The 23,878-nt window shown below is 53.1% G+C and overlaps 2 protein-coding genes across 8 annotated transcripts in view; both read right to left on the bottom strand.

Moving 5' to 3' along the window:
- Window positions 1-18,726, bottom strand: part of BMP1 (bone morphogenetic protein 1) — a 47,538-nt gene extending 28,812 nt beyond the window's left edge. For 2 of the 6 annotated variants that reach the window (XR_015169990.1, XM_086416127.1), the window contains exons 1-8: window positions 18,313-18,726; window positions 10,013-10,126; window positions 6,818-6,988; window positions 6,520-6,637; window positions 6,039-6,254; window positions 5,205-5,310; window positions 3,425-3,549; window positions 2,764-2,879 (exon numbers count right to left, since the gene is read on the bottom strand). Coding sequence is in view for 4 of the 6 variants with exons in the window: in XM_086416127.1 (XP_086272253.1) it covers window positions 2,764-2,879; window positions 3,425-3,549; window positions 5,205-5,287 (324 nt within the window). In the remaining 2 variants the exon portion in view is untranslated. Of the gene's footprint in view, window positions 1-1,833; window positions 1,875-2,763; window positions 2,880-3,424; window positions 3,550-5,204; window positions 5,311-6,038; window positions 6,255-6,519; window positions 6,638-6,817; window positions 6,989-10,012; window positions 10,127-18,312 lie in introns of those variants that run through there. The other 4 variants (XR_015169989.1, XM_086416126.1, XM_086416125.1 and 1 more) reach the window with 3 other exon arrangements.
- Window positions 18,727-19,331: 605 nt separating this feature from the next.
- On the bottom strand, window positions 19,332-22,331 carry SFTPC (surfactant protein C). Of its 2 annotated transcripts, XM_086416160.1 has the most exons (6): window positions 22,176-22,330; window positions 21,288-21,446; window positions 20,576-20,698; window positions 20,227-20,337; window positions 19,732-19,879; window positions 19,332-19,532 (listed from the first exon to the last, which is right to left on the bottom strand). In XM_086416160.1, the coding sequence occupies exons 1-5, from the start codon at window positions 22,278-22,280 to the stop codon at window positions 19,742-19,744; spliced, it is 636 nt and encodes a 211-aa protein (XP_086272286.1). In that variant the 5' UTR covers window positions 22,281-22,330; the 3' UTR covers window positions 19,332-19,532; window positions 19,732-19,741. The 2 variants fall into 2 exon arrangements, with proteins under 2 accessions (XP_086272286.1, XP_086272287.1); XM_086416161.1 differs by lacking the exon at window positions 20,576-20,698 and having other exon boundaries at window positions 22,176-22,331.
- Window positions 22,332-23,878: the final 1,547 nt, after the last annotated feature.

Below are 23,878 nucleotides of genomic sequence, written 5' to 3'. Positions count from 1 at the left end.
ATGCCTGATGATCTGAGACAGTGATGCTAGCGCCAGGGAGTGGCTGCAAATACTATCATTAGCACAATAAACGCAGTGCACTTGAATCATCCTGAAACCATCCCTCCCACCCCAGTCCGTGGAAACACTGTCTTCCATGAAACCAGTCCCTGATGCCAAAAAGGTTGGGAACCACTGCTCTAGAGACTAGGGCCAGCCCATGTCAGTGCAGAGCAAGAAGGGAAGAAGTGGGTCCTGACAACGTTGTCCTATGCCTTCTGACAAAGCAAACCTCCTAAACAGGAAAGAAAGGAAGCTCTACCCTCCTCAGTGCTCCTCAGGGCCAGGGACTATCTCGGGCACCTGTCCATCCCTGGTGCCAGGCCCAGAGCCAGGCACAAAGTGGCCAGACAACACTGTTGCGGAAGGGCACTTAAGTAGTTGTTGAAAGAACGGAATAGGCTTTGGAATACACACAGTACTACAATCGCAGACTCTGATATCATAATCTAGGTTCTACGAGATCCTGGGCAAGTTAGTTTTTCTAAGTTTGCTTTCTCATATACAAAATGAAGCCAACAGGAATTCCCTGGCAGTCAGGTGGTTAGGTCTCTGTGCTTTTACTCCAAGGGGTCAGTTTGATCCCTGGTCAGGGAACTAAGATCCCACAGGCTGCATAGTGCAGCCAAAAAAAAAAAAATAATAATAAGGCTAACATTAGCACCCAGCCTTTAACGTTGTGGGGCTAACTAAAAGACATAACACAAAGAATTTAACACGTGCCTGGCCAATCATTAGTGCTCAGTAGTCATTACATGTTGTTATTATCTGTGGTGAAATTTCCAAATTCCTCAGTAGAGGAATGAAAGAATCCAGGGCAAGGTCAGTACAAGACAGCAAAAAGGACCACAATTTTTAAGTTAGATTCAGAACAAGGAGAAGAACAAGGAAGGGGTAGGTTCACCGTTGAGGGATGACGTAGAAAGCTAAGCAAGAGAGATAGGGAATTACTCAACTCTCAATGAAAGTTTGTTGTAAAAAAGGATGATCTTCAAATTACAAAAAATAAACATCATTTGAAAAGGAAAGAGAAGCTCAATAATATAGGAGGAGAGTCAGCAAGCGCCTATTTAAATTGGCTTTTGTCTCTAGACTCAAAAATGACATCAGAGGACATTCAAATAACTTGCAGATGTGATCAGTGTCTGTAATCTTGAGAAGTCAGAACAGAATCTTTCCAGTTTTCAAAAGGGGTGTGTGCGAGAACGTACGCATGAGTGTTTGGGGAGGAGAGTTTGGAGTTTAATTCTGGGAATTGCAAACCATGGAGTTCAATGTTAATCCCCAATTCAACAGATGGTCTGTGACCATTTAAAATAGATAGCCTGTGACCATTTAGAAAAGAAACACTTGATTGCTAGGAGCCAGTTTGGGTTCACTGGAAACAAGACACATTAGACAAATCTTACTTCCTTTTAAAAAGGGGCTTTACCAACCGGTGAAATAGTACTTATGTTTGCTAAGGCAATCCACCCACTTACTTGGTATTTATTAATCACTTCCTATGCCAAAGACATAAAGATGACACAGGCCTGGTCTCAGAAATGGCTCCTACTGTGGTTGGTCAACCCAGTGGTGACCTGTGGCTGACTGGTAATGACTCTTAAAGTAGTCATCGCTAGTGGAATAGCTCTGCCTGAAGCCTGCAGATTACTGGGGCAATGTCAATTCAAAGGGAGATCTTGGGATCTGCTTTGATTCATGTCCTGTTCAACATTTTGATCAAAGGTTGAGTTTAGAAGACCCAGAAGACATGCATATCCAATGAGCTCATGACAGAGTGAGAATGGCTACCTGGTGGATGGTAGAATTCTGATTCAAAATGATCTTGAAACCTGTTGGAATAAGCAATGTGACTGATAATAAAATCTAACCCAGCTCAAGGTTGCACTAGAACATTAAGTACCAAGTTCCAATCAAGGGATATAAACCCTGAAAAGCTGTGGGTGCAATAAAAATATGAAGGACATGGAAGACCCAAGGGTGGGTGAGAGATCCAGACTCCACGTGAAAAGCCTGTGAATGGATCTGAGAAGCAAGTAGAAAAATGCGTAGCACATAATAAATGCTCTTCATGAGTTAGCGTTTGTATACAACTATCAGTAGAAGCCTCCCATCCTCCTGGGCTTCCCTAGTGGCTCAGATGATAAAGAATCCACCTGCAATGCGGAGAAGGCAATGGCACCCCACTCCAGTACTCTTGCCTGGAAAATCCCATGGACAGAGGAGCCTGGAAGGCTGAAGTCCATGGGATTGCTGAGGGTCAGACATGACTGAGCAACTTCACTTTCACTTTTCACTTTCATGCATTGGAGAAGGAAATGGCAACCCACTCCAGTGTTCTTGCCTGGAGAATCCTAGGGATAGGGGAGCCTGGTGGGCTGCTGTCTATGGGGTCGCACAGAGTTGGACACGACTGAAGTGACTTAGCAGCAGCAGCAGCAATGAGGGAGACATGGGCTCAGTCCCTAGGTTGGAAAGATCCCCTGGAGCAGGGAATGGCCACCCACTCCATTATTCTGGCCTGGAGAATTCCATGGACAGAGAAGCCTGGTGGGCTACAGCCCATGGGATCACAAAGAATTGGACACGACTGAGCGACTTTCACACTTTCCCATCCTCCTGTGGGGTGAATGAGTACATTTCCCAGGCAGGTCATTCACAGCCACAAGGACTCAGCTCTCCTACTCGGGGGTCCTGGCAGAGGAAGTGATGCTCAGTTACCTTCTCCCCAGGTGTGACCGAGATGCGCCATACACAGTGCATGTGGGCAGAGTAGCCATTGGGGTACTCGGGGGAGGAGAAGTTGCCTGTACTGTCCTGCAGGGTCTCTCCACAGGCTGTCAAGGAAAGGAAATGATCAGATTGCTTGCTGCAGCTGCCCAGTCCCCCCAACCTTCTGGCTTCTCATCCTGGGCCCTGGTGCCCTTTGGGGGACAGCAGACTGGTTGAGCAGAGCAAAGAGTCTGGGATGGTTCTGTCCCTTTAAGATCCACCTCCTTCTCCTCTTTTTCTATCTAGTGCCAGGGATGCCCTGTTGTCAAGGCAACAAGGCTTCCAGAGTTAAGGTCAAGCTCCTTGGGAGGGCCTCATTCTGTCTCACTTCCTGGGAATTGCTTTGCACGCCCCCGCCCCCCAACCCTTGGCTTTTTCTACTCCCACTGCCCCTCACTCTCAGAGACCCTCAGAAGGTGGGTGGCTCAGCATCTCCCCATTAGAACCGAGCCCCAGTTTGGCTCTGTAACTTGAACACTGCTCCTACCTGGGTGCCCCCTCCTCAGAAACCAGGCTGCCTCTAACTTTTCTAAGTCTCACAGCTTCAACCTTCTTGGCCCCAGGGCCTGCCCTCCACCTGACTCTGTCCCGTCCCCACCCCTGCCCTGACCTGGGCACTTGTAGAGCTTGCGTGCCTGGGCAATGTCCCCCTTGCTGAGTCGTGTCCTCTGGCCAATGGGGGGCTTCACCCCATTCACCTCGTACTTGGGAACGATGGTGTCCAGGAAGATGCCCCTGGGGAGGAGGAGAAGCCCAGGCCCGGGTGAGAATCAAACGGAAGGAGGGTGGCTCGCCTGCATGCACCCAAGGTCACGACCCTGCCAGAGCCCAGACATTCCTCAGCAGGGTCAGGGACGGGTGGAGACATCTCACCCTGTCATTACACTGCCCACTGACCAGCTGCCACCCTGCTCCGTGGCAGCCACGCCACAGGGCCTGGGGGAGCCCCAGGAACACTTGGGAGGTTGAGAACACAGACCTAGGAGGCCCTGGGGACCCACCCGTGCCCTGGCTCTGTCTGGCCCACCTCCCAACCCTGGGAGACCTCAGACCCCCTAGTCAGCCGTGTCTCAGCCCTGCTTCTGAGGCCCCTTGTGCTGTATCAGCCCTGCCGACACCCCTCCCAGGACTACCCAGGGCCAGCCCTTCTTTCTTCCTGATGGCACCTGGCACAAGGCCAAAGGGCAGGTTCCACTGTGGCCAGACCAGACCCCAAAACAGCCCCTCCAGCTCCTGACCCATCGTGTCTCCTGTCCCCCCATTTCCTGCCTGCTGGGTCCCGGGTGTTTCCATCTGGGAAGATCAGAATGCAGGCAGAGCAGGCAGCCCTCCACCTCCCCAGGGCCCCTGACTCACACCCAGCTGGCTGGACCTCAGCAGGAGATGGGGTAGGATTGGTGGGAAATGGGTGGTCTGTGGGTGGGGGCTGGGGTGACCTCACCACCCTTCCTTGGTCTATTCCCTCAGGTCTGGAGGCAGGAAGAGAGGGTCTAGAAGGAGCGACTGAGGAGAGGGGAAGGGCCAGTGTCTGGGAGAACAGAGATGGAGGAAGAGGGCAGAGCCAGGCATGGGAAAGGCCAGGCGTGGCGGGTGAGGGAAAGCCTGAGGAGGGGGAGGGGCAGAGTCCCATACTCTGCTAAGGAGAAGCTGGGATGGGGAGGCTGGGCCAAGACTGCTGGGGGTTCTGCCTGTGGTTTCTGGGAACCTATGCTTAGTCATTCAGTCCTGTCTGACCCTTTGCAACATCCCCTGAACTGTATACCATCAGGCTCCTCTGTCCATGGGATTCTCCAGGCAAGAATACTGGAGTTGGTTACCATTCCCTTCTCCAGGGGATCTTCCCAACCCAGGGATCAAACCCAGGTCTTTCCCACTGCAGGCGGATTCTTTACTGTCTGAGCCACCAGGAAGCCTGGGCTCAGGATAAAGAGTAGGTGTATATGTGCTCATGAACTAGGGAGCGGGGCTGATCCAGGACAGAAGCCAGCCTTTGTACAGATCAATTACAAAAAGGCAGACCCACCAGAAAAATGTGCCCCCTTTGGCGGATGGTTGAGGGAAAAACTCAGCTCCCTTGGGCTGATACAGCTCCGGGGCCTTGGCATCCCACGTGCCTGGGCAGCAGCTGGGTTTCACCCTCCTGCGGCCACTGTGCCCAGTACTAGGTGAGGAACCTAGGCCCTGGGAGTCCCAGTCCTGCCACCGACCCACCGTGGAAGAGAGCAGCAGGGCAGGCAGCACCCATGGGTCCTCTGCTCCAGGGCCTCAGCCACCCAGGGGCCCACTCTTGTCCTCACTGATGACCCCAGTGGGGCAGGCTAGTGCAAAGTGGGAGGTCTACAGAGGGCAGGGCTGGGCTGCCCCAGAAGAGGGGGGCCCCCATCTCTCACCTGGAGAATGTGTTCCGGGCATAGTGCATGATACTGTCAAAATCATAGGTCTCCCCCAGGGACTCCACCTCCTGGACCTCCATCTTCAGGAAGTTATACTCCTGCCCTGTGAAGACCAGGAGAAGGGAGTGTGGGAGGGGAGGGGGCGGGGGCGGGCGGGGGCAGGTCTGTGGGGGTTGCAGCGCTACCTCTTTAGGGTCGGGGATGGGGTCCTCCCTGCTCTTGAGAGGTGACCCCCTACCTGGGGGTCCAGCAGTGGCCCAGGGAAGCCAGGGGGAGAGGTGGGTCTCTAGAAGAGTCTGTCCAGCAGGGTGTAGGTGGGGTGAGGATGTGCTGGAGAAATGACTCAAGGGACGATAGGAAGGAGGCGCCCATTTCTAGAACCACTGGGGAGATGAGAGCAGTGAAGAGGGGAGGAGAGGGAGGAAGCAGGAAGGGAGGGAAGAGAGAGCATAGTAGGGAGAAAGGAGAGAGAAAAAACCCTTTAGAGGACAGAATAGGCAGAGAGCTGAAGACTGGGTAAAAGTGAAGAGAAAGGCTGAGGCAGCATGGAGACAGGGCCGACCCCTCCCCAACCCCCACCCTGAAGGCCAGGTGGGTTCTGGCTGCTCCAGGCAGCCCTGTGTGCAGGACCTAGACCTGTCCGGGCCTCCATCTGACAATGGATTTGAGGTCCCTGAGCTGCCACTGACCCAGAGAAGATGCTTCAGGGGAAGCGTTTGGACCCCAGGCAGGGCTGGGACTGTAATACCACGTTGAGCAAAGGTGATGGCTTAAGGGAGCAGCTCCCACCCTGACCAGAGACCCTGGAAGGGCAGGCAGAGAGGTCTGTACCTGGCTGGATGTTCTCGCGCACGATGGAGACGTGGCGGTCTCGGTCGGGTCGTGTGTGCTCGTGCCAGAAGCCGATGACGTGACCCAGCTCGTGGACCACGATGCCAAACTTGTCACAGTTCTTGCCAATGGAGATGGCCTGGGGGCCCCCGCCACGGCGGCCCACGTAGGAGCAGCACCTGGAGGGCGGGGCCAGCTCAGGGGGGCGGTCCCGAGCTGGGGGAGTGCATCCACTCAGGGGCCGGGCGTGGCTGCCAGGGGGGTCAAGGAGCAGAGGGGTGGAGGAGGGGCCCGAGCGCGGGATGCCCGGGTTGTGTGCTGGGGTCTGAGCCACATCCGGGGCAGCTCCTGGGGAGATGCTCCCATGGCAGGAGGGGACACATGACCCAGGGCCGTGCCCGGGGGGACGGCTGCAGTACCCAGGACCGAACACGGGCTGGGGCGATGGCCGAGGGTACAGCGCCCAGGGGCCCCTGCTCACCCGCAGGGTCGGTAGGTGAACACTATATAGCTGTCCTCGTCCGTGCGCTCTAAGAAGGTGACACAGGTGTGCTTCTCCCAGTGCCTCATGGCCTGCCGGAAGACTGCCCTCTGGCTGCCTGCGGGGACAAAGGAGGCCAGGCTGTCACAGTGTCCAGGGGGCTCACCTCCACCCTCCGCTAAAGAGTCAGCCATTCATCAGACAGGCAGAAGGCACCACTCACACCACCGCGTGTGAGGCTGCTGGGGGGGGGGCCTCTACCCCCAACCGCCCCCACAGCCCCCAACATCATGCTCACCAGTGAAGTTGCCCCCAATGACAAAGGGGATGACTCCATCAGGCCACACCCGCTCTGGTCTGGACGTTGCTGCCCGCCGGCTCCGGGACCGGCTTTTCCATCTCCCACTGCTTCTCCTCTGAGGCTTCATACTAGTGTTCTGGCTGTTGAGGGTAGAGGAGTTTCCTGAAACTAAAAAAGGAAGCCATTGGTAGCAAGGGCATGAAGGGCAGGAGGAAGCAAATGACAACCGATCCTCATTGTCTAGGGGTTCTGTACCTGCCCACTCCCTAAAATTTGTAAACCCCCCCAAACCAAGACCATCAGCTCTTTCATGGTCACTGGCTGTGATGCAGAGCAGTGAGAAATTTGAGTCACCCAATGTACATGACCTGGGCTGAGCCTGAACAAGAGGACAGGCTGCCTCCCTATTTCAGCTCATTCTGTAGGTAAGTATCTTCTTCATAATTTAGTTAGCGCCACTTTTTTTGTGTTTTGGTTTTTTTTTTGCATTTTTATGCCTTTTCTTGGTGATTTCACTGTCTAAAATGACCCTCTCCCTAACTCCCAAGTGCAAGAGGGCTGGGATGTATATAGAGAAAATACCTGTGTTAGATAATCTTCATTCAGGCTTGACTTACAGTGCTGTTGACCATGAGTTCAGTGTTAATAAATCAATGACATAGCAAATAAGATGTCTTTAAATAGAAACACATATATGACTTGGTTATGTGTTAACAAGTTGATGAAAATGTGACCAGAAGCTTGTAGGAACTTAACCTTGTATTTCTCCTAGGAGTAATGGCTCAGAATTCACTAATTCAGTGTTTGCAGTGACTTTATGGAATAACTAACTATAAGGTTATAGTTATAACCTTATAACTATAAACTGTAACTGCCATGAACAATAAGAATAGACTACAAGTAAATAAGAGAACAGAGGTGTACTCATTTCCCTGGACCTACAGGGAACCTGAGACTAGGAAACATTCCTGCTCAGCTAATGAAAGTGTTAGTCGCTCAATCATGTCTGACTCTATATGACCCCGTAGACTATAGCCCACTAGGCTCCTCTATCCATGGAATTCTCCAGGCAAGAATACTGGAGTGGGTTGCTGTGCCCTCCTCCAGGGGATCTTCCCGACCCAGGGATCAAACCAGAGTCTCATGCATTGCAGGCAGATTCTTCACCGCCCGAGCTACCAGGGAACTTTCATAATTGTGGAGCATACAGAACTTAATGTCTTCTTTAAGAATTCCCAAGTACAGGTCCTCATTTGACACAGTAGCTCTCATGCTGGACTGGGCAAGTGTCACTACCTACATTTGACAGATAAGGAAACTAAAGCCTAGGACTTGTCCAAAGTCAGATGGTAAGTGGCAGGTCCAGGTGATCCAAATCTCCATTCAGCTTTCCCCTTGTCTTTCCCCTTATCCCATGTCTCCTAGTCCCCCCACTAAGGTCAAATAAGCCTTGCCAGTTATCAGGCTACCAGGTCACCCTCCAGTGCCAGCTGCTCACTGGCATAGTTTGACCTTTACTCCATGGACTGCCCAGCGAAGATCCTCCCTCATGCAGACTGGACAACTACCCAGCACCACCAGAGTATGCCCAGAACAGGCCCCACTGAGAATCCCCCACTTTGGCAAGGGGAGGGTTATCTGTGAGCAGGACCACGGTGCAGAGCAGTGAGAAGGCTGGACAGAACTAAAAGAGCCCAGGGCCTCGACCCCACCCTCCCCTCCCCCATTCACAAGTGCCAGGCTGGCTGGGAGGTGCTTGGACCCACCGCTGACCTTGAAGAGCTTCAAGTCCAGCTGGGGAGAGAGAAGTATAAACAAGTCATTGCAGTGTGATTTGACTTGTGAGATGATAATAGTGTAAGCCCAGAGCAGAGAGAGCACAGCAACTGGTGGCCTGGTCATGCCTGGGAGACGATCAGGGAAGATTCTCTGATCAGGAAGATCAGAGAAGCTCTTGAGATAGGCCATGAAGGATGAGTAGAGGCTTGCAAAATGGGAGCAGGAGGAGAGGCCAGGAGGGATTGTGGGGTTGAGCAAAGAACTTGGGATTTAGAGTGTGAAGGCTTGGGTTCCTGTCCCAGTTCCGCCACTGACTAGCTCTGGGATCTTGAGTAAGTCACCTTACCTCTGTGACTCTTGGTTTCTGTACAGACAGTCTCTGATTTACGATGGTTTGACTTACAGTGTTTTGACTTTATGATGGGACGAATGTGATCCACACTCAGGAGAAACTACACTTCAAAGTTTGTTTTTTAAGTTTCCTGAGCTAGTGATAGGCAGTGTCCTCTCCTGAGATGCTGGGCAGTGGCAGCAAGCTGCAGCTCCCCACCAGCCACACCATCGTGCCGGGAAACAACCCACACATTTGCAACCATTCTGTACGCAGACCATCATTCTATTTTTACTTTCAGGACAGTATTCAATAATTACATGAGGGATACATCATTTTATTATAAAATAGGCTTTGTGTTAAGATGATTTTGCCCAATAATAGGTGTATGTAAGTGTCCTGAGCACCTTTAAGATAGGCTAGGCTGAGCTATGATGTTCAGTAGATTTGGTGTATTAAAAGCATTTTCAACTTCACCTATTTTCAATTTATGATGGGTTTATCAGGATGTACCCCATCTTGGCTCAGATAGTAAAGAATCTGCCAGCAATGCAGGAGACTCAGGTCTGATCCCTGGGTTGGGAAGATCCCCCAGAGGAGGGAATGTCTACCCACTCCAGTATTCTTGCCTGGAGAATTCCATGGACAGAAGAGCCTGGCGGGGCTGCAGTCCATGGGATCACAAAGAGTTGGACATGACTGAGCAACTAACACACTTTGACTTTTTCACACTTTCAGCCCAATCATAAGGTGAGGAAGATCTGTGTCTGTAAAGTGGGAGTTGTCCTGACCTACCTTTGAAGGTGGTTGGGGACAGTCAAGTTAGAAAAAAGTACTTTTTGAAAGTACTTCATAAACTGTAAGCAAAAACAACATGGGTGCTTAGCTTTGGGTATGTCTACACTTGCCACTGTACTGGGGAAGGGATAAAGATACACTAGGAGAAGACAAGCCCTTATGCTGGATTCAAGTTCACCACCTCTGTCCTGGGAGGGCCTGGCTGAGAACAGAGGCATTCCCTGTTTCTCCAATTCTGGAACCCGTTTCTGGGACAGAGGAGGGCTGGCCTGTACCCAGTGTACCTGCAGCTTTGATGGAAGACCTGCGGGTTGCACGCTGTCTGAGGTCCGCAGCCTGCTGCACTTGGAAGGCCCTCAAGTCCTCCTCGTCCAGGGCGATGTCCCCAAGGAAGGCAGCTGGAGAGAGAAGAGGCAAGGACAGTCAGTCGCCCTGTGCAGCACTGACTGCCTGACCCGTGGCCACTGCCCTGGCCCTCACTGCAACTGTAATCCTCAAATGCCTTCTAAGGAAGAAGAGTAGTGGGGGGGCCAGCTTTGCGGATCTTTTGGGAAACTCAAGCTCATTTTTCAGTTGAAATCTCATCAAAGCTGATGCTCAGCCTCACCAGACTCCTCAAAGACAGGGTCATTTCATGTATTCCATCATTCTTTAGCAAATGCCTAGTAATGTCTCAATAGTAAAGAATTCACCGGCAAAGCAGAAGATGTAGATGGGGGTTGGATCCCTGGGTCAGGAAAATCCCCTGGAGGAGGACATGGCAACCCACTCCAATATTCTTGCCTGGAGAATCCACGGGCAAAGGAGCCTGGTGGGCTATAGTTCGTGGGGTCACAAAGAGTCTGAGCACACAGTAAGTACCTACTGTGGGCCAGGTGCTACTCTACTGTTTAGCAAGACAGAAGTGGTCCCCACTCGCTTGTAGGAAACTGACCTTAAAGATATACAAGTAAACAAAAACAGAGCTGGAGAATTCCAGGAGGGGATGGGTATTCCCAACAAAATCAAAGGTGTTAAGAGGACAGAGTGTCTACTTTGGGGGTCCATAACCTTGGCATTGTGTTGGGCATATGGAATTCGCTTAACAATTGCCATTTCAATTACACTGAGGGGGACCCTATGAATAAAAATGGGAGCAGGAAAGTGTGGTAGGGAAGTCAGGACACCTGATGGGCTCAGAGGAAAAGGTTTAACAGTGATTCCAGTCTGAGTCTCAAGTCCCCTCTCAGGAGGGAGAAAGATCTGGGGGAAAAGAGTCCCCCACCCCACGGCGTTTTGATTTCTGGTGCTGTGGGGAGAGGTTTCCTGAGGGGTGTATGCCCAGCCAGCAGTGGGATTGCTTTGTCATATGGCAGTTCTATTCCCAACTTATTTTAAGGAATCTCCACACTGTTCTCCATAGTGGCAGTACCAGTATGCATTCCCACCAACAGTGTAGAAGGGTTCCCTTTTCTTCACACCCTCTCCAGCATTTATTGTCTGTAGACTTTTTGATGATGGCCATGCTGACTGGAGTGAGATGACACCTTATTGTGGTTTTGATTTGTGTTTCTCTAATAATGAATGATGTTGAACATCTTTTCATGAGGTTTCTAGAGGGATGGACTGAACAGTCTGCTTTCTGAAAAATACAGGGGGAGCTGAACCCTTTGGAAGGTGCTCAGATGCAAGCTTTCACGCTGGGCTGCGGTATGGGAGGCAGGAGGCGGCACTGGAGGTGGAGCAGAGAGCAGCCTCCCGCAGACCCACCCACGGCGACATCTGCTTCTCATCCCCAGTGCTACAGAGGCCTGGAGAGCAGCATTACACAAACTGTTCTAACCTTGAGGCCTTGCACACAGGTTTTTCCTCACCAGCTGGCCCACTGGGTGGACACACACATACACACCCCTCTAGTCATCACCACAGCATCATACACAGGGGTCAGTGTTCCGTCAGACTCATGGTAACATCCACACCTGTGCCATCCAAAACAGAGCTCCAAAAGTCACACAGACATTCCTGCACACACGAGCAGCACCCACACCACCCCTTCTGGTAGTGGCAGGCACTCGATATACATTTGTTCAAGTCAAGTGTCATGCTGACATACTTCGGGCTTGCAAACATGTGCCAACAGACACTCACTCTTCGACAGGTGTGACCTGGAGCTGGATGGGCAGAATGTGGAATGACTTTATCAGTTGTCTAGGCCAGTGTCCCATTTTATAGATGCAGAAACTGAGGCCCAGAAGGGCGATGATTTAATGGAGATCATGCTGCTAGTCACTACCAAGGCTGGATTTATACCTCAGGCCTCCCAATTCCCAGTCCAGTGCTCACTGCACTCGAGTTCGTCAGCTTGTAGAACCCACATTCTAAATTGTTTGTTTAGTTGCTAAGTCATGTCTGACTCATTTGCGACCCCATGGACCGCAGCCCGCCAGGCTCCTCTGTCCATGGGATTTCCCAGGCAAGAATACTGACATGGGTTGCCATTTCCTTCTCCAGGGGATCTTCCCAACCCAGGGACCAAACTCCCACCTCCTGCATTGGCAGGCAGATTCTTTTCTAATGAGCCACCAGGGAAGGCCCATATTCTAAATACATATACACAAAAATACTCATTCAGAAACACACATCCACCAAAAAATATACACATCACAGACAGTCCTAAAACACATGCAGAAGCTCCAACACACACAAACCAACAGCAAGTTCCAAACCCTTTAAGCCAGTAATAGTAGCAATAATGACACCTTATGTAAATATCTGTTGAAATTTGCCTGGTGCTTTCCTGTTGACAAAGTGCTCTCACATTAATGAATTCATTAATCCTGGCCCGCCAGGGATATTCCCAATAAGCCAAACTCCAGCCATACACTTGCCAAGGAGCATCCCATTACAAACTCTTGGAGAAATAACCTAGTGGTTAGATTTGAGCCCTCCTCCCTGACTTGAGTGGGCCGGGAAACGGTGGCTGAGTGGTAAAGAATCTGCCTGCAATGCAAGAGCCAGGTTTGACTCCTGGGTTGGGAAGATCCCATGAAGGAGGGCATGGCAACCCACTTCAGTATTCTTGCCTGGAAATTCCCATGGATAGAGGAGCCTGGCCGGCTACAGTCCATGGGGTTGCAAAGAGTCGCACACGACTGAAGTGACTTAGCACGTGCGCTCACGCCAGCCCTGACTTGAGAGATCAGAACACTTGAATGTGAGATGGGAAACGACTTGGCCAAGGTCACCAACTGGTAAGTGGCCCAGAACTTCTTCCTCCACATGGGAAAGATTTTCTTACTGAAAACATCTTGGTGGCCTTGGCTCAGCAACTGATGGGACAGCAATACAAGGTGCTTCTCAGCTGTGGTCTGAGCAAAGACATGGGATGGGAGACACACCCCACAGAGGTGGTGGCGGGTCCTATGTGCTAAAGTCTACACAGGCACCCAGTGCCACATGAATGCCCCTACACCTCTGCTCTCTTTGCACCTCTACACGGACTCTGTACCCTCAGGCTCACACAGCCACAACCATAGGCATCACAAGGATACAATGTGACTGGATATTTAAACTCATCTTCGGACACAGCAGCGAAGAACAAGGTCTTTGGAGTCAGACAGATCTGCTTTGAATCTGCGTGACTACCCTCTCACTGACAAGTCACAAAAACTCTTCTAAATCTCAATTTTCCCCTACATAAAAAAGGAGCTAATAAAAGAATCTGTCTCCCAGGATAACTACACAAAATAAAGCATGTAAAGAGAGCGTCCAGCACAAAGCCTGGAGCATAGTAAGCACCCACTAAATGGCCACTGTTAATATCACCCCAATAAGAGCCCCATGGTCTCAAGGTCAGCTCTCTACTTTCAAGGCCATACAGTTTTCACCCACACAGGCCTCTGGGCTCATTGAAGCCCCTGAGAAGCAGAACCTTTCATTCCAAGTACAGAGGCCACAGAACTGTGCTGGCCTGTGGGAGCAAGGCAGTATGGAGGGCTAGCTGAGCAGAAGGCAGGACCAGTCCTGGGCTAGGCTAGAGGCCCTGGGCTAGTCTAGAAGTGGAGCACTCACTGTCAGCAGCGGCTAGTGGTGTGAATGTCATGACTGAAGAATGCGAAGGAACCAAGGCGGGAGGGTTGATGGGGTGGGCAGGAGACCCTTATGGCCGGGAGCTGAAGGCCCTGACCATGCGCAGTGCCCTCCAGGGCAGTTAGGGAAACTGGATTCTGGAGAGTCCAGGAAGCCCCTCCTCACCCAGAAGGAAGGGTCAAGGTCAGAGTAGTAGTTGTTTTCAACATGGAATCAAACATTTTGTTTTGTTTTCAGGCTATAAATCAGCCAGGGGCATTTATGAATGCTCCATAGCCAGTCCCCTGACCTCAAGCAGGATATGAAAGACATCAAGCTGCATCCCTTGAGCACATCCTTCGGTTGGCCTTGGGACTCCACAGAGTCGCCTCCCCTTTTGGAAGGACGGAGAGGAGCCTGGCTGGTGTGATACAGAACCATGTGTACCAGGCGTCCTACACAGGTCCCACCCATCACACAAATGCAGGCTTCTAGCAAGCTTCTAGCTGGGGGAGGACATGCTTAAGCTCCTGCAACTGTCTGTGTGTGTGTTTAGTCACTCAGTCATGTCTGACTTTTTGTGGTGCCATGGATAATAGCCCACCAGGCTCCTCCGTCCTTGGAATTTTCCCAGGCAAGAATACTGGAGTGGGTTGCTATTTCCTCCTCCAGGGGATCTTCCCCACCCAGGGATCAAACCCAGGGTCTCCTGCATTGCAGACAGATTCTTTACCACTAGTGTCACTCGGAAGCCCCCCTGCAAGTGTTTGCATGTACTTAATCACAGCCATACATTTACACACAGGGGCATATGAGCACATACACATGTACTCAGGAGTACCCACACGCACAGTTGAATAGACTTGCCCATAGAGCAGGGACACACCCACAGACGTGTAAAAACACACTAACTGCTTCCCTGTGCAAGTCCCAGTGTTTTCAAATACACAAAGAACTGTATGTGCACACCCCATTTCACAGGCTACACCCCCTCACTGAAGGAGAGGGGCACCTTTAGAAATGGAGAGAGGAGAGGAGAAAGGGAGAGTAGCTGAATCCCTTGGCTATCCTTAGGAGGTCTTTAGTGGCCTGAGGAGTGATGCACTCTACTGCATCCCCTCCTCCCCCAATATCTTTTCCCAAAATCCCTGGAGAAACTAGAATTTCTGGAGCTGCTTCTTCCAGGGGAGTCCCAATGTTTCCCCGTTCATCCCGAGTCCAGGAAGATTATAAGACTTTTCCTCCTTCCTTGGGGCACCGAAAAGAGAAGGTGACTCATGGAGCAGGGGTATAGGTGGGTGGGTGACTCATGCAGCGTGTCTGGAGGGGGGAAGTGGTCTGGCAGGAGAAGGAATTGCTTCTCAACCTCCAGAGCCTATAATCTACTCCTCTGAGGCCCTGTGAAGTCCAAATCTGGGCTACAAAGCCCCTGGGATAAGGATGGTGAGCTACTAGACCACCTGGCCTCCCCATAGCATATCTCTGAGCTGCCAACTGAGGCAGAATTAAGGTCCTTGCTGGCTCAGGAGCATCCTGTGGGCTTCTCTGCTGAATGGAGCAGCTGCGTCCCAATTCTTGCCTCTATGGTCTCTCCCAGAGCCCTGAGTCATCTGGAGCAGAAGGAACTGGGAATCTTGGGAAACGATTTCCTTGATGGTTTGGCATCCCAACATACAAAAAATGAGGGCTGAGTCGCAATCTCCCTGGGAGAGAAAAAGAGGGCTTGGTGGAAACGGCTCTGAGCACACACAGGCTATTTTGGCTTCCTGCCCTTTGCTCTGGTCTTGCCAGAACCTCTCCAGGGTCTCAAGGGTCTTAATTCTGTCCTTACCGCCAACAGTAACCCCAACTCTGACAGTCAGAAGAAGGAGAAGGAAGAGAAGGGAGCTGGAGAGCATCAAGCAGGTACAGCCAGGTGCGTTCAAAGGAAGTCAAGTCAGACACCATCTGCCACCAGCATCTGGAGGTCAGGGCTCAGCTGGGGCAAGAGGTGACGGCAGGCAGGAGAAGTTAACACAAACAGAGGAAAGAATCTGGGGACCTGAGGCCCGAGGGTGCTGATATGGGGTCTTAGGAGTCAGGCAGGAGGGAGGAAGGGCTGTACCAGTCACACTAAGGAGGGAAGCCCGCTCCAACCCCAAGTCTTGGCCTTGTCAGGCTCTCCTGGCCACCCCTAGGTCTGGCCCAGCTCCCCACAAGCCTCACTTCACCCTAGTGGAGAACTTGCTCCAAAGCCTTCGTTTGAAGTTCCAACTCAGCTAGCCCCACCCAGCCAGCATGAAATCTGAGACTGGGATGGAGCCCTGAACCTTCCCTGCTCCAAAAAATCGCTCCAATTTCCAACTGGTAGTGAAATACATCAGCCTGGCTTCCTTCCTATTCTTTAAGGCCTTGTCCAGCTCTCTTTCTCCATGAAGATTTCCCAAGCCTTCCCGGCATGCTGTGATCACTGTTTCTCTGCCAGCACCACTACCATGGGGCAAGAGGTTCCTTGAGCCTTTAAGGGCTTTCCCTCCAAGGTGGCACATAAGATATCTTGGTTTGTGCAGTTGGTTCATCCACAGATGTCTTGTGCCCCCTTTGGACTGTAAGCTCTTTGAGGGCAGGGAGCCTGGCTTATAATTCTTTCTCTCACAACATCAAGACCATGGCCTGGGACCTTTCTGTAATGGAATTCTCCAGGCAAGAATACTGGAGGGGTAGCCATTCCTGTCTCCAGGGGATCTTCCCCACCCAGGGACTGAACTCAGGTCTCCTGCATTGCAGGTGGATTCTTTATTGTCTGAGACACCAGGGAAGCCCAAATGCAGGCCAGTTGAATGAAAATGACACAGGACGGGGTTAGGAAGCTATTCTCTTTTCCTGAAAACCAAGCCCATTTTCTCAGGAAAAAAAAAAAAAAGTAAGTGTGTGAGGCACAGAAAACATGGGGTAAGCCACCAATGTTTATTTAGTGCTTCCTGAGTGTTAAGCTCTAATACACATTTTATATGTGTTCTCACATTTAATCTTCACCACCAACTCTACCGAGAAATGTATTATCAGTTCCATTTTACAGGTGAGAAAAGCAAAGTCCAGAGATGATAATTACTGTTCCCAAGATGCTACAGCTAATGAGTTGTGGGTCCAGGATTGAGAGCTATGTCTGCCTGCCTGCAAAGCCCACACTCTGGCCACTTAGCCTTATGTCCACCCCAAGCCCAGTGAGAAAGATGGAGGCTAACATCTGGTTTGCTCACAGCGCAGCACGGGTGGAGGAGGAAGGATTTCGGCTTCGGCTTCTCCTGCTCCCACTGGAAGGTCCCTTATGCCTGTAGTTTGCTCTGCTCCATCACCCGAAGAGGGGTCCCCTGGGTCAGAACCAGAGCAACCTGACCCCCTGTCCCCCGTGCCACCCACAGGTATGTCTAGAATTCCAAGCACCCCGAGTCATTCCCCTGGCCCTGGCTATTTGGAGACAGTCTGAAATCAGAGGCTGGAAGTTGAGGAAAGGTTCTGATATCTTATGCCCTGTGTGTTCTCTTGTCCATGGCAGCCTGTTCAGGGTCATCCGATCAGGCAAATGGCTGGAGTGCAAGACCATCTGGTCACTCTGGTAGGGGGGAGAGGGGGGAATCCCTCTGGGCCCAGCAGGAGTGAAGGGGTTACACCAGGTCTTCATGGACAAAGAACACACACACACACACACCCTCTGGGGCCCTGACCTGGGCTAATTAACCTCCAGTGTCTGCAGGATGGAGAGAGCTGATATACAGTACCTAAGTTCTGTTTTCCCCCCTTTCCACCACCACTTGGCCTTGGCAGGGGCCTCTGGCACAGGGGGACAGAAGTCAGTCCCAGTCCTGAGCTGGCTTCTCTGACTTTTGACAGCTGTCTCTGAGGTCTCAGTAAACTGCTGCTGCTGGTGGGGAAATGGGATCCCCAGGGGGCATGATCTCAGAGGATCCCTTGAAAAAAACTTTCTTCCACTTGGACTGGGTGGGTGGGGGGTGGGGGTAGGTCTCAGGAGACCTGCTTGGCGACTGAGGCCTCCCTGAACCCAGCCGGACAGATGTGTAGCCCCTAGGGCAGCCCAGACAGACAGGATGGAAAACACCAGTGTGCTGGAGCCCCGGATCTGGCAGAAGGGAAAACTGCGTGTGCACACACACACACACACACACACACACACACACACACACACACAGGAGTTTGGCCGGAAAAGTTTCCAGTAGAAGGAAAAGCCTCCTTGGCCACAGGTTTCCTCCCGGTATCCCGGGAGGAACCCTCCTGGGGTCACACCAGAGGTAGCCACTGGGCAGCTCACACCAATAGCAGCAAAACTTCAGTCCCTACAATTCCCCCAAACTTCCCCCCTCCACTCTCTCCCTCTTTCTTTTGTTCCCCACTGCATTGCCAACCAGGCAGCTCCCAGCTTCCCACACCGGACTGTCCTCCCCCGAACCCTCAAGCAGCCGGCGCCTCCCTCCGGGCCCCGGGCCGCCCGCGCCCGGCCCTGGCGCCCCGGGGACCGGCCGGCGGAGTCGGGGGCACCTACCCGCCTTGCAGGGATCTTTGTAGTTGAGGGGCTCTGCGTCGTCCTCCTCCCCCAGGTCATAGGTGTAATCGGCCAAGTCGAGCGGCCGGCCGGGGCGCGCGAGCAGCAGCAGCCAGAGCAGCAGCGGCAGCGGCGGGCGGGCCACGCCGGGCATGCTGGCGGGCGCGGCGGCGGCGGCGGCGGCGGCGGCGGCAGCGGCGGCGGCGGGTCGCACCCGGACGCGGGAGCGGGCGAGAGGGGAAGCGGAGGACTGGCGGCGAGGGGAGGGCGCTCCCGGCCGCCCGCTCTCCCCCCGAGCTCTCCCTACCTCTTCCCCTTCCCTCTGCTCGCCCTCCCTCCTTCCTGTCTCCCGCCCCCTCTCCGGCCCGGCTTCTCCGCTCTCCCTTCCCTTCTTTCCGTCTCTTTCCTTCTCTCCCTCCCTCCCTCTCCCCCTCTTTAGGGAAATGAGCTCGCTGGAGGGCGGGTTTTCGCCCGGAGCTCGGCCCCCCTCGGGGCCGGGACGGCGATCGGCCGGGCCGGGACGCACGCCAGCCGGAGGCGGGGAGGGCACGGAGCCGGCCGGCCTGGAGGGGGCTCGGGCGGCGCGGGGCGCGAGGCGGCGGGGCCGGGGAGGGGGCGCCGGTCCCCGGGGTGTCCGGCCCGAGCCCCCTCCTGGGCCTCCGGACACGCCGTCGGGTCGATCGTGCAGCCTCCGCCCCGCTCTAACCCCCCTTGTCTCGGATTGCGTTTCCCCGCCTGCGGCTCTCGCTGTCTCCGGTTCTCGGACCCTCGCTCTCGCCCATCTCGGTCCCTGTCCCTCTAGTTCGGTCCTTCGGTCTCTCGCCGTCTCCGTCTCGCTCCCTCCCTCGGGAGACGCCACTGGAGGGCGCCTGGAGCCCGCGGATTGCTCCCCAGTCTCCTCACCCTGGGATCGGGGGAGAACGGGAAAGCCGGCTTGGCGCCCCCAAGGCTCTAGCCTTCCCCTGGCCGGCCCCCACCAAGAGCCGGGCTGTGAGAGGACAGACGAGGTACACCCTTCGTTTTGCAATCAGGATGCTTTAATCTTTGGTGGTAGGAGCCCCCTTGGGCCCTAGGAGCTGCTTCTCCTCTGCCCACCTCCTCCCACAGTCCCATTTCTGCAGGGCCAGTCCCAGTGGTGTCGACAGGATCTGCTTCCTGCCAGTCTGCACAAGACCCTTTGCTCCTGGATCTCCGCTGTCCCTCTGGGGCTTCCTGAGGCCCTGGGAAGCGAAGAAACACTGTTTATTATGTGAGGGAGAAGGACTGGAGGGGATGTTTGTGAAACCCTCCCTCCCTGGAGCTCTGTAGGTGACCCCATCTTGTTGGGTCCCCCAGTGCCTGGTCAGCTGACATGAAGAGGTGGCCCAAACCGTCCCGGGCTGCGTCTGTTCCCGTGCCCTGGAGGTCACACCTGCTCACCTGACCAGTCCTAGGTGTAGTACAGGGGCACGTCGCCACACAGGGTGCTCACGGTCCTGCCCAGGAAGGCCAGGTCCCCAGAGAATGCTGAGCCGGCGTCATGGCCCTGCTCCTGGCCCAGCTTCGAGGAAGGCACTTGGGGCTTGGCCTGGAAAGAGCATCTGGTTTGGAGCCTGGGAACTGAGTTTCTGTCTCACCTGTGGTCCTTATCGTGGGACCTCAGGTGTGCCAGGCAGTCTCTCTGTGTAAAGAAGGTGTTGTGCTAGAATCAGAGCCCCCAGGGGGTATGTGGGCTCAGCTAAGCCAGCAGCTTGGCTGCAGGGTGGGGATGGGGAACTTGGCTAGGAAAGGTTCAGTGCAGGGGAATCCAGGGAGGACATTCACCTGGCAGTCCACGAGGAGCAGCGTTTTACAGGTGACAAAATCATCATCTAAAATGCTCCTGCCAGCAGCCCTGGGAAAAGCCAACCCACTCCCTCTTACCCATACACCCACCTGGAAGTTCTGCAATTTTCTGGTGAGAGCCTCGAGACTTGGGATGTTCTGCGGAGCCATCTTCATGATGTAGCAGCAGGTTCCGGGGGCTGGCTTGTAGGCAATCAGGAGCTGGGCATGGGGACATACAAGAGGGTCAGTTAGTAAGGTGCTGCCTAGCTCACTCCCAACTCTAGGCCATCCCCCTCTAGGTTGGGCACTGGAAGGAGTCATACTGGAATCTGGGGCTTAGCAAAAGCCCTGGGGGTGGGGAGAGATGAACCTGTAGGAAGGCCAAACCTGAAGAGGTCTAGCACAGAATTATCACTGGTTCCCTAGCCTTGGGGTCAAGAGGTCCGAGCATACCCACCCGCTGGTAGTCATAAACCACAGTGCCAGTGGAGCCAATGGAGAAAGTGGCAGTGGTTCCCACACGCTCACTCAGGGCCAGGCGTTGCTGTGCTTCTGGGCCTGCGATGCTCATCTCTAGAACCTAGAGGAGGGCATCGTGCTGCCTGGCATTCCTCTTTCCCCACTCATCCCAGCAGCTCATACCCACCCTCAGTTCCCTTTGTGCTGTGCTATGCTCAGTCACTTCAGTCATGTCCAACTCTTTGAGACCCTATGGACTGTAACCCTCCAGGCTCCTCTGTCTATGGGATTCTCCAGGCAAGATTACTGGAGTGGGTTGCCATGCCCTCCTCCAGGGGATCTTCCCGACCCGTAAGAGATGGAACCTGCATCTCTTATGTCTCCTGCATTGGCAGGCGGGTTCTTTACCACTAGCACACCTGGGAAGCCCCAGTGTTCTTTACTCAAATGCAATTCTTTCTTTCCTGGGAGCTCAGAGAGGCCCAGGGAAACCAGGCACTGGAGGAAACAGATTGTTCAACTGTGGGGTGGGGGCTGGTGAAAAAGCCCAGGCTAAGTTTGCCACCCTGTTTCCCTCTGTCCTTCCCTGAGGTGTCACTTGCCTCCTCGCCTCATTCCCCATGGGCAATTTGCTCTCTGCCCACCCCATCCCAGGGCCTCTATCTGACCTGCCCTGTATCCACTGCCCACCCCATCCCAAGCCTACTCACCATCTCTGTATGTTTCTGGCTCATGTGAAGGCCCATGAGCAGGGCCCCTACGATCACCACGACAACAAGGACCACAACCACGACCACGATGAGAAGGCGTTTGATGTTCACGGGACAGCAAGGGATGCGGAGCCGGCCCCCAGGGACTGCTGTGTAGTCCTGACATGTGGGGCAGGCGGGGAGACAGGTATGAGGTCATGAAGATGCCCCTTCTCCCTGCACAACTGAGACACCCTCCCACTCTCTCCCAGGACTGAACAACCAATGCCATGGACGTGTAGAAGAGGGCTGAGCCGGTTAGAGGCTTCCTGGAGGAGGGGGCCTGGATTCCAACAAACTCATAGATGCTTAGAAGTGAGGTCTAGCTTGAACAGATCCAAGAGAGCCTGTTTCACCAGTCTCACTTCCTGCTGTTTCCTGCACACCTCTGACATCCCAGCCACACCCATACCCTCCAGTTCCCCTCCAAATCCATGCTTTTAGGCGTATGATCCCTTCTTCCAGCAATGCCTTCCTCCTTCTCCACCTGGTGAGCTCCAGCTTGTTCCTCTGGAGCCAGCTCAAATGTTAGTTTTTCTGCAAAGCTTCCTGTGACTTCCTGCATAGTGGCTCCTTTCCCGTGCTCTCTACAGTCTTTTCCACGGACCCCTCTGATGGCTCGCAGCCCCTTGTATGGGAATTAGTGGCTGCTGAGTCTGCCACTCCGAGTCTCTGTCATAGTGGTTGGTGTCCCTGTCTTAATTTAGCACAGTCCTAGGTTAGTTGAGTGAATGAATTTGGGTGAGGAAACAGGCCCAGAGAGGTTGGAGGAGGTAGAGCCCATCGTACACAGATACACTCTTGCACATGTACACACACACACATGCATGTACACACGATCAGACTCACCGGCGGGCTCTCCATCAAGACCTCTTTGCTGCCCACATCCATCTTGCTGTAGACACCTTCCCTCCTCATCTCTGAGTACGACGAGGGTCTTATATGTGCCAGCATGGACACAGGACAGAGGTAAAAGACCCAGTCCCTGTCTGCCAACCAAGCCCTCAGCTTTGAAGCCTGTTTGTTCCTGGCCCTTCAGAGCCAAGGGCCGGATAAGCCAGCTGCAAGAGCGCCTAAGGGCCCTTGGCCCTGGCGCGTGAGTCCTGTTGGCCCCAGGGAAAGCAAAGCTGGGTGAGCTGAGCAACCTTGCCCTTGAGAAATCTACACCTCTCACCGTGGGTGTCTTCCTGGCGCGCCTACCATTCTTGCTGGCACCTGCCCCTGCCATCTTATGGCTTTTCCTGTTCTTCTGCCAGGCTGAACCTCTTCAGCAACCAAGGGCCAGACTCAATGGGTCCAGCACACTTCCCAACAGATTTGCCCCCAGACTTGCCTCGAAATTGCCCCTGGAGCCTAAGCTCCAGGAAGGGGAAATCTTGTGGACCCACAGGGACAGTACCAAAGGCACGAGGTGCTTTGGCATCAGTGCAGGGTTTCATAAATGGTTCATAAATTTCCTGGGAGTGTCAGATTTTCAATTCAGGTATACCTGCTTTGCCTACTCCCACACATCTTGTACCTAACCTCAGACATGCCCCTGGTCATTCTTTCCCAAATCCTGAAAACTGTCCCTTCTAGTTATACATTCTTACTAACATGCAGTTTTTCTTTCTTTGTATGGGCTTGTTTGTAAGCTGAAGGGTTTTTCTTTTTAACTTGGTTTTACCTTTTTTGCATTTATTTTTAAGTTGTATTTATTTGTTTACTTTTGCTGTGCTGGTTCTTCATTGCTGCTTGTAGGCTTTCTCTAGTTGCAGCCAGCAGGGGCTACTCTCTAGTTGCAGTGCATAGGCTTCTGTTGTAGAGACGTCTTGTGTTGCGTAGCACTGCCTCTAGAGTGAGTTCTCAGTAATTGTGGCACACCAGCTTAGCTGTCCCAGGGCAGGTGGGATCTTCCCGGACCAGGGATTGAATCTGTGTTCCCTGCATTGGCAGGCAGATTCCCCACCAGGGAAGTCCCTGCAATTATTTTATGCTGAATTTATTTTCCAGACCATACATTTTTGCTTCTTCAGTTTCTTCTGGGACAGCTTTCTCTTCTGCGCAAGTTCCTGTGCAAGTTTAGGAATAACTGGCTCTTTTCCCAGTCAGGATCATCTCTGTGTGGCAGGGGGAGTCCCACAGGGGTTAATCCGACTGTGAGCTCTGCAAAGTTCTGTGCGGCATCTTGGGGGTTTATTGACCACAGAATCCACATTGAAACCCTTCAGTTCAGCATTACTGTCTGCATTTTTAAGCACGTGCAGCAAAACTCAGCATTCTTTTTGGGTCGCCAACCCTATGTTTAGCCCCGCTGTTTGGCTTGGGCACATCAACCAGCTCCACAGTTGGAACAAGGGCACAGCACACATTGCTTCTCTAAAGTGACATCCTTCAAATACTTGGTGGCTTTAGGGATATACATACCCTTGATAGCCTGTGCCGTTTCATGAATGTTCCTAAAGTGAACACGAAGATTTGAACTTCTGGATTTGCATGTTTCTGTGGGTTTTCTGCATCAAGGGAGCAAACCATTTTCAGAGATCAAGCTGGAGGGTTTTTTTTTTTTTGGC

Source organism: Bos grunniens, chromosome 8 (assembly GCF_055505025.1).
Source record: "Bos grunniens cultivar Pamir isolate PY7600 chromosome 8, Bosgru_T2T1.0, whole genome shotgun sequence".
In the NCBI taxonomy this organism is placed as follows: domain Eukaryota; kingdom Metazoa; phylum Chordata; class Mammalia; order Artiodactyla; family Bovidae; genus Bos; species Bos grunniens.
This window is presented reverse-complemented; position numbering and strand designations above follow the sequence as displayed.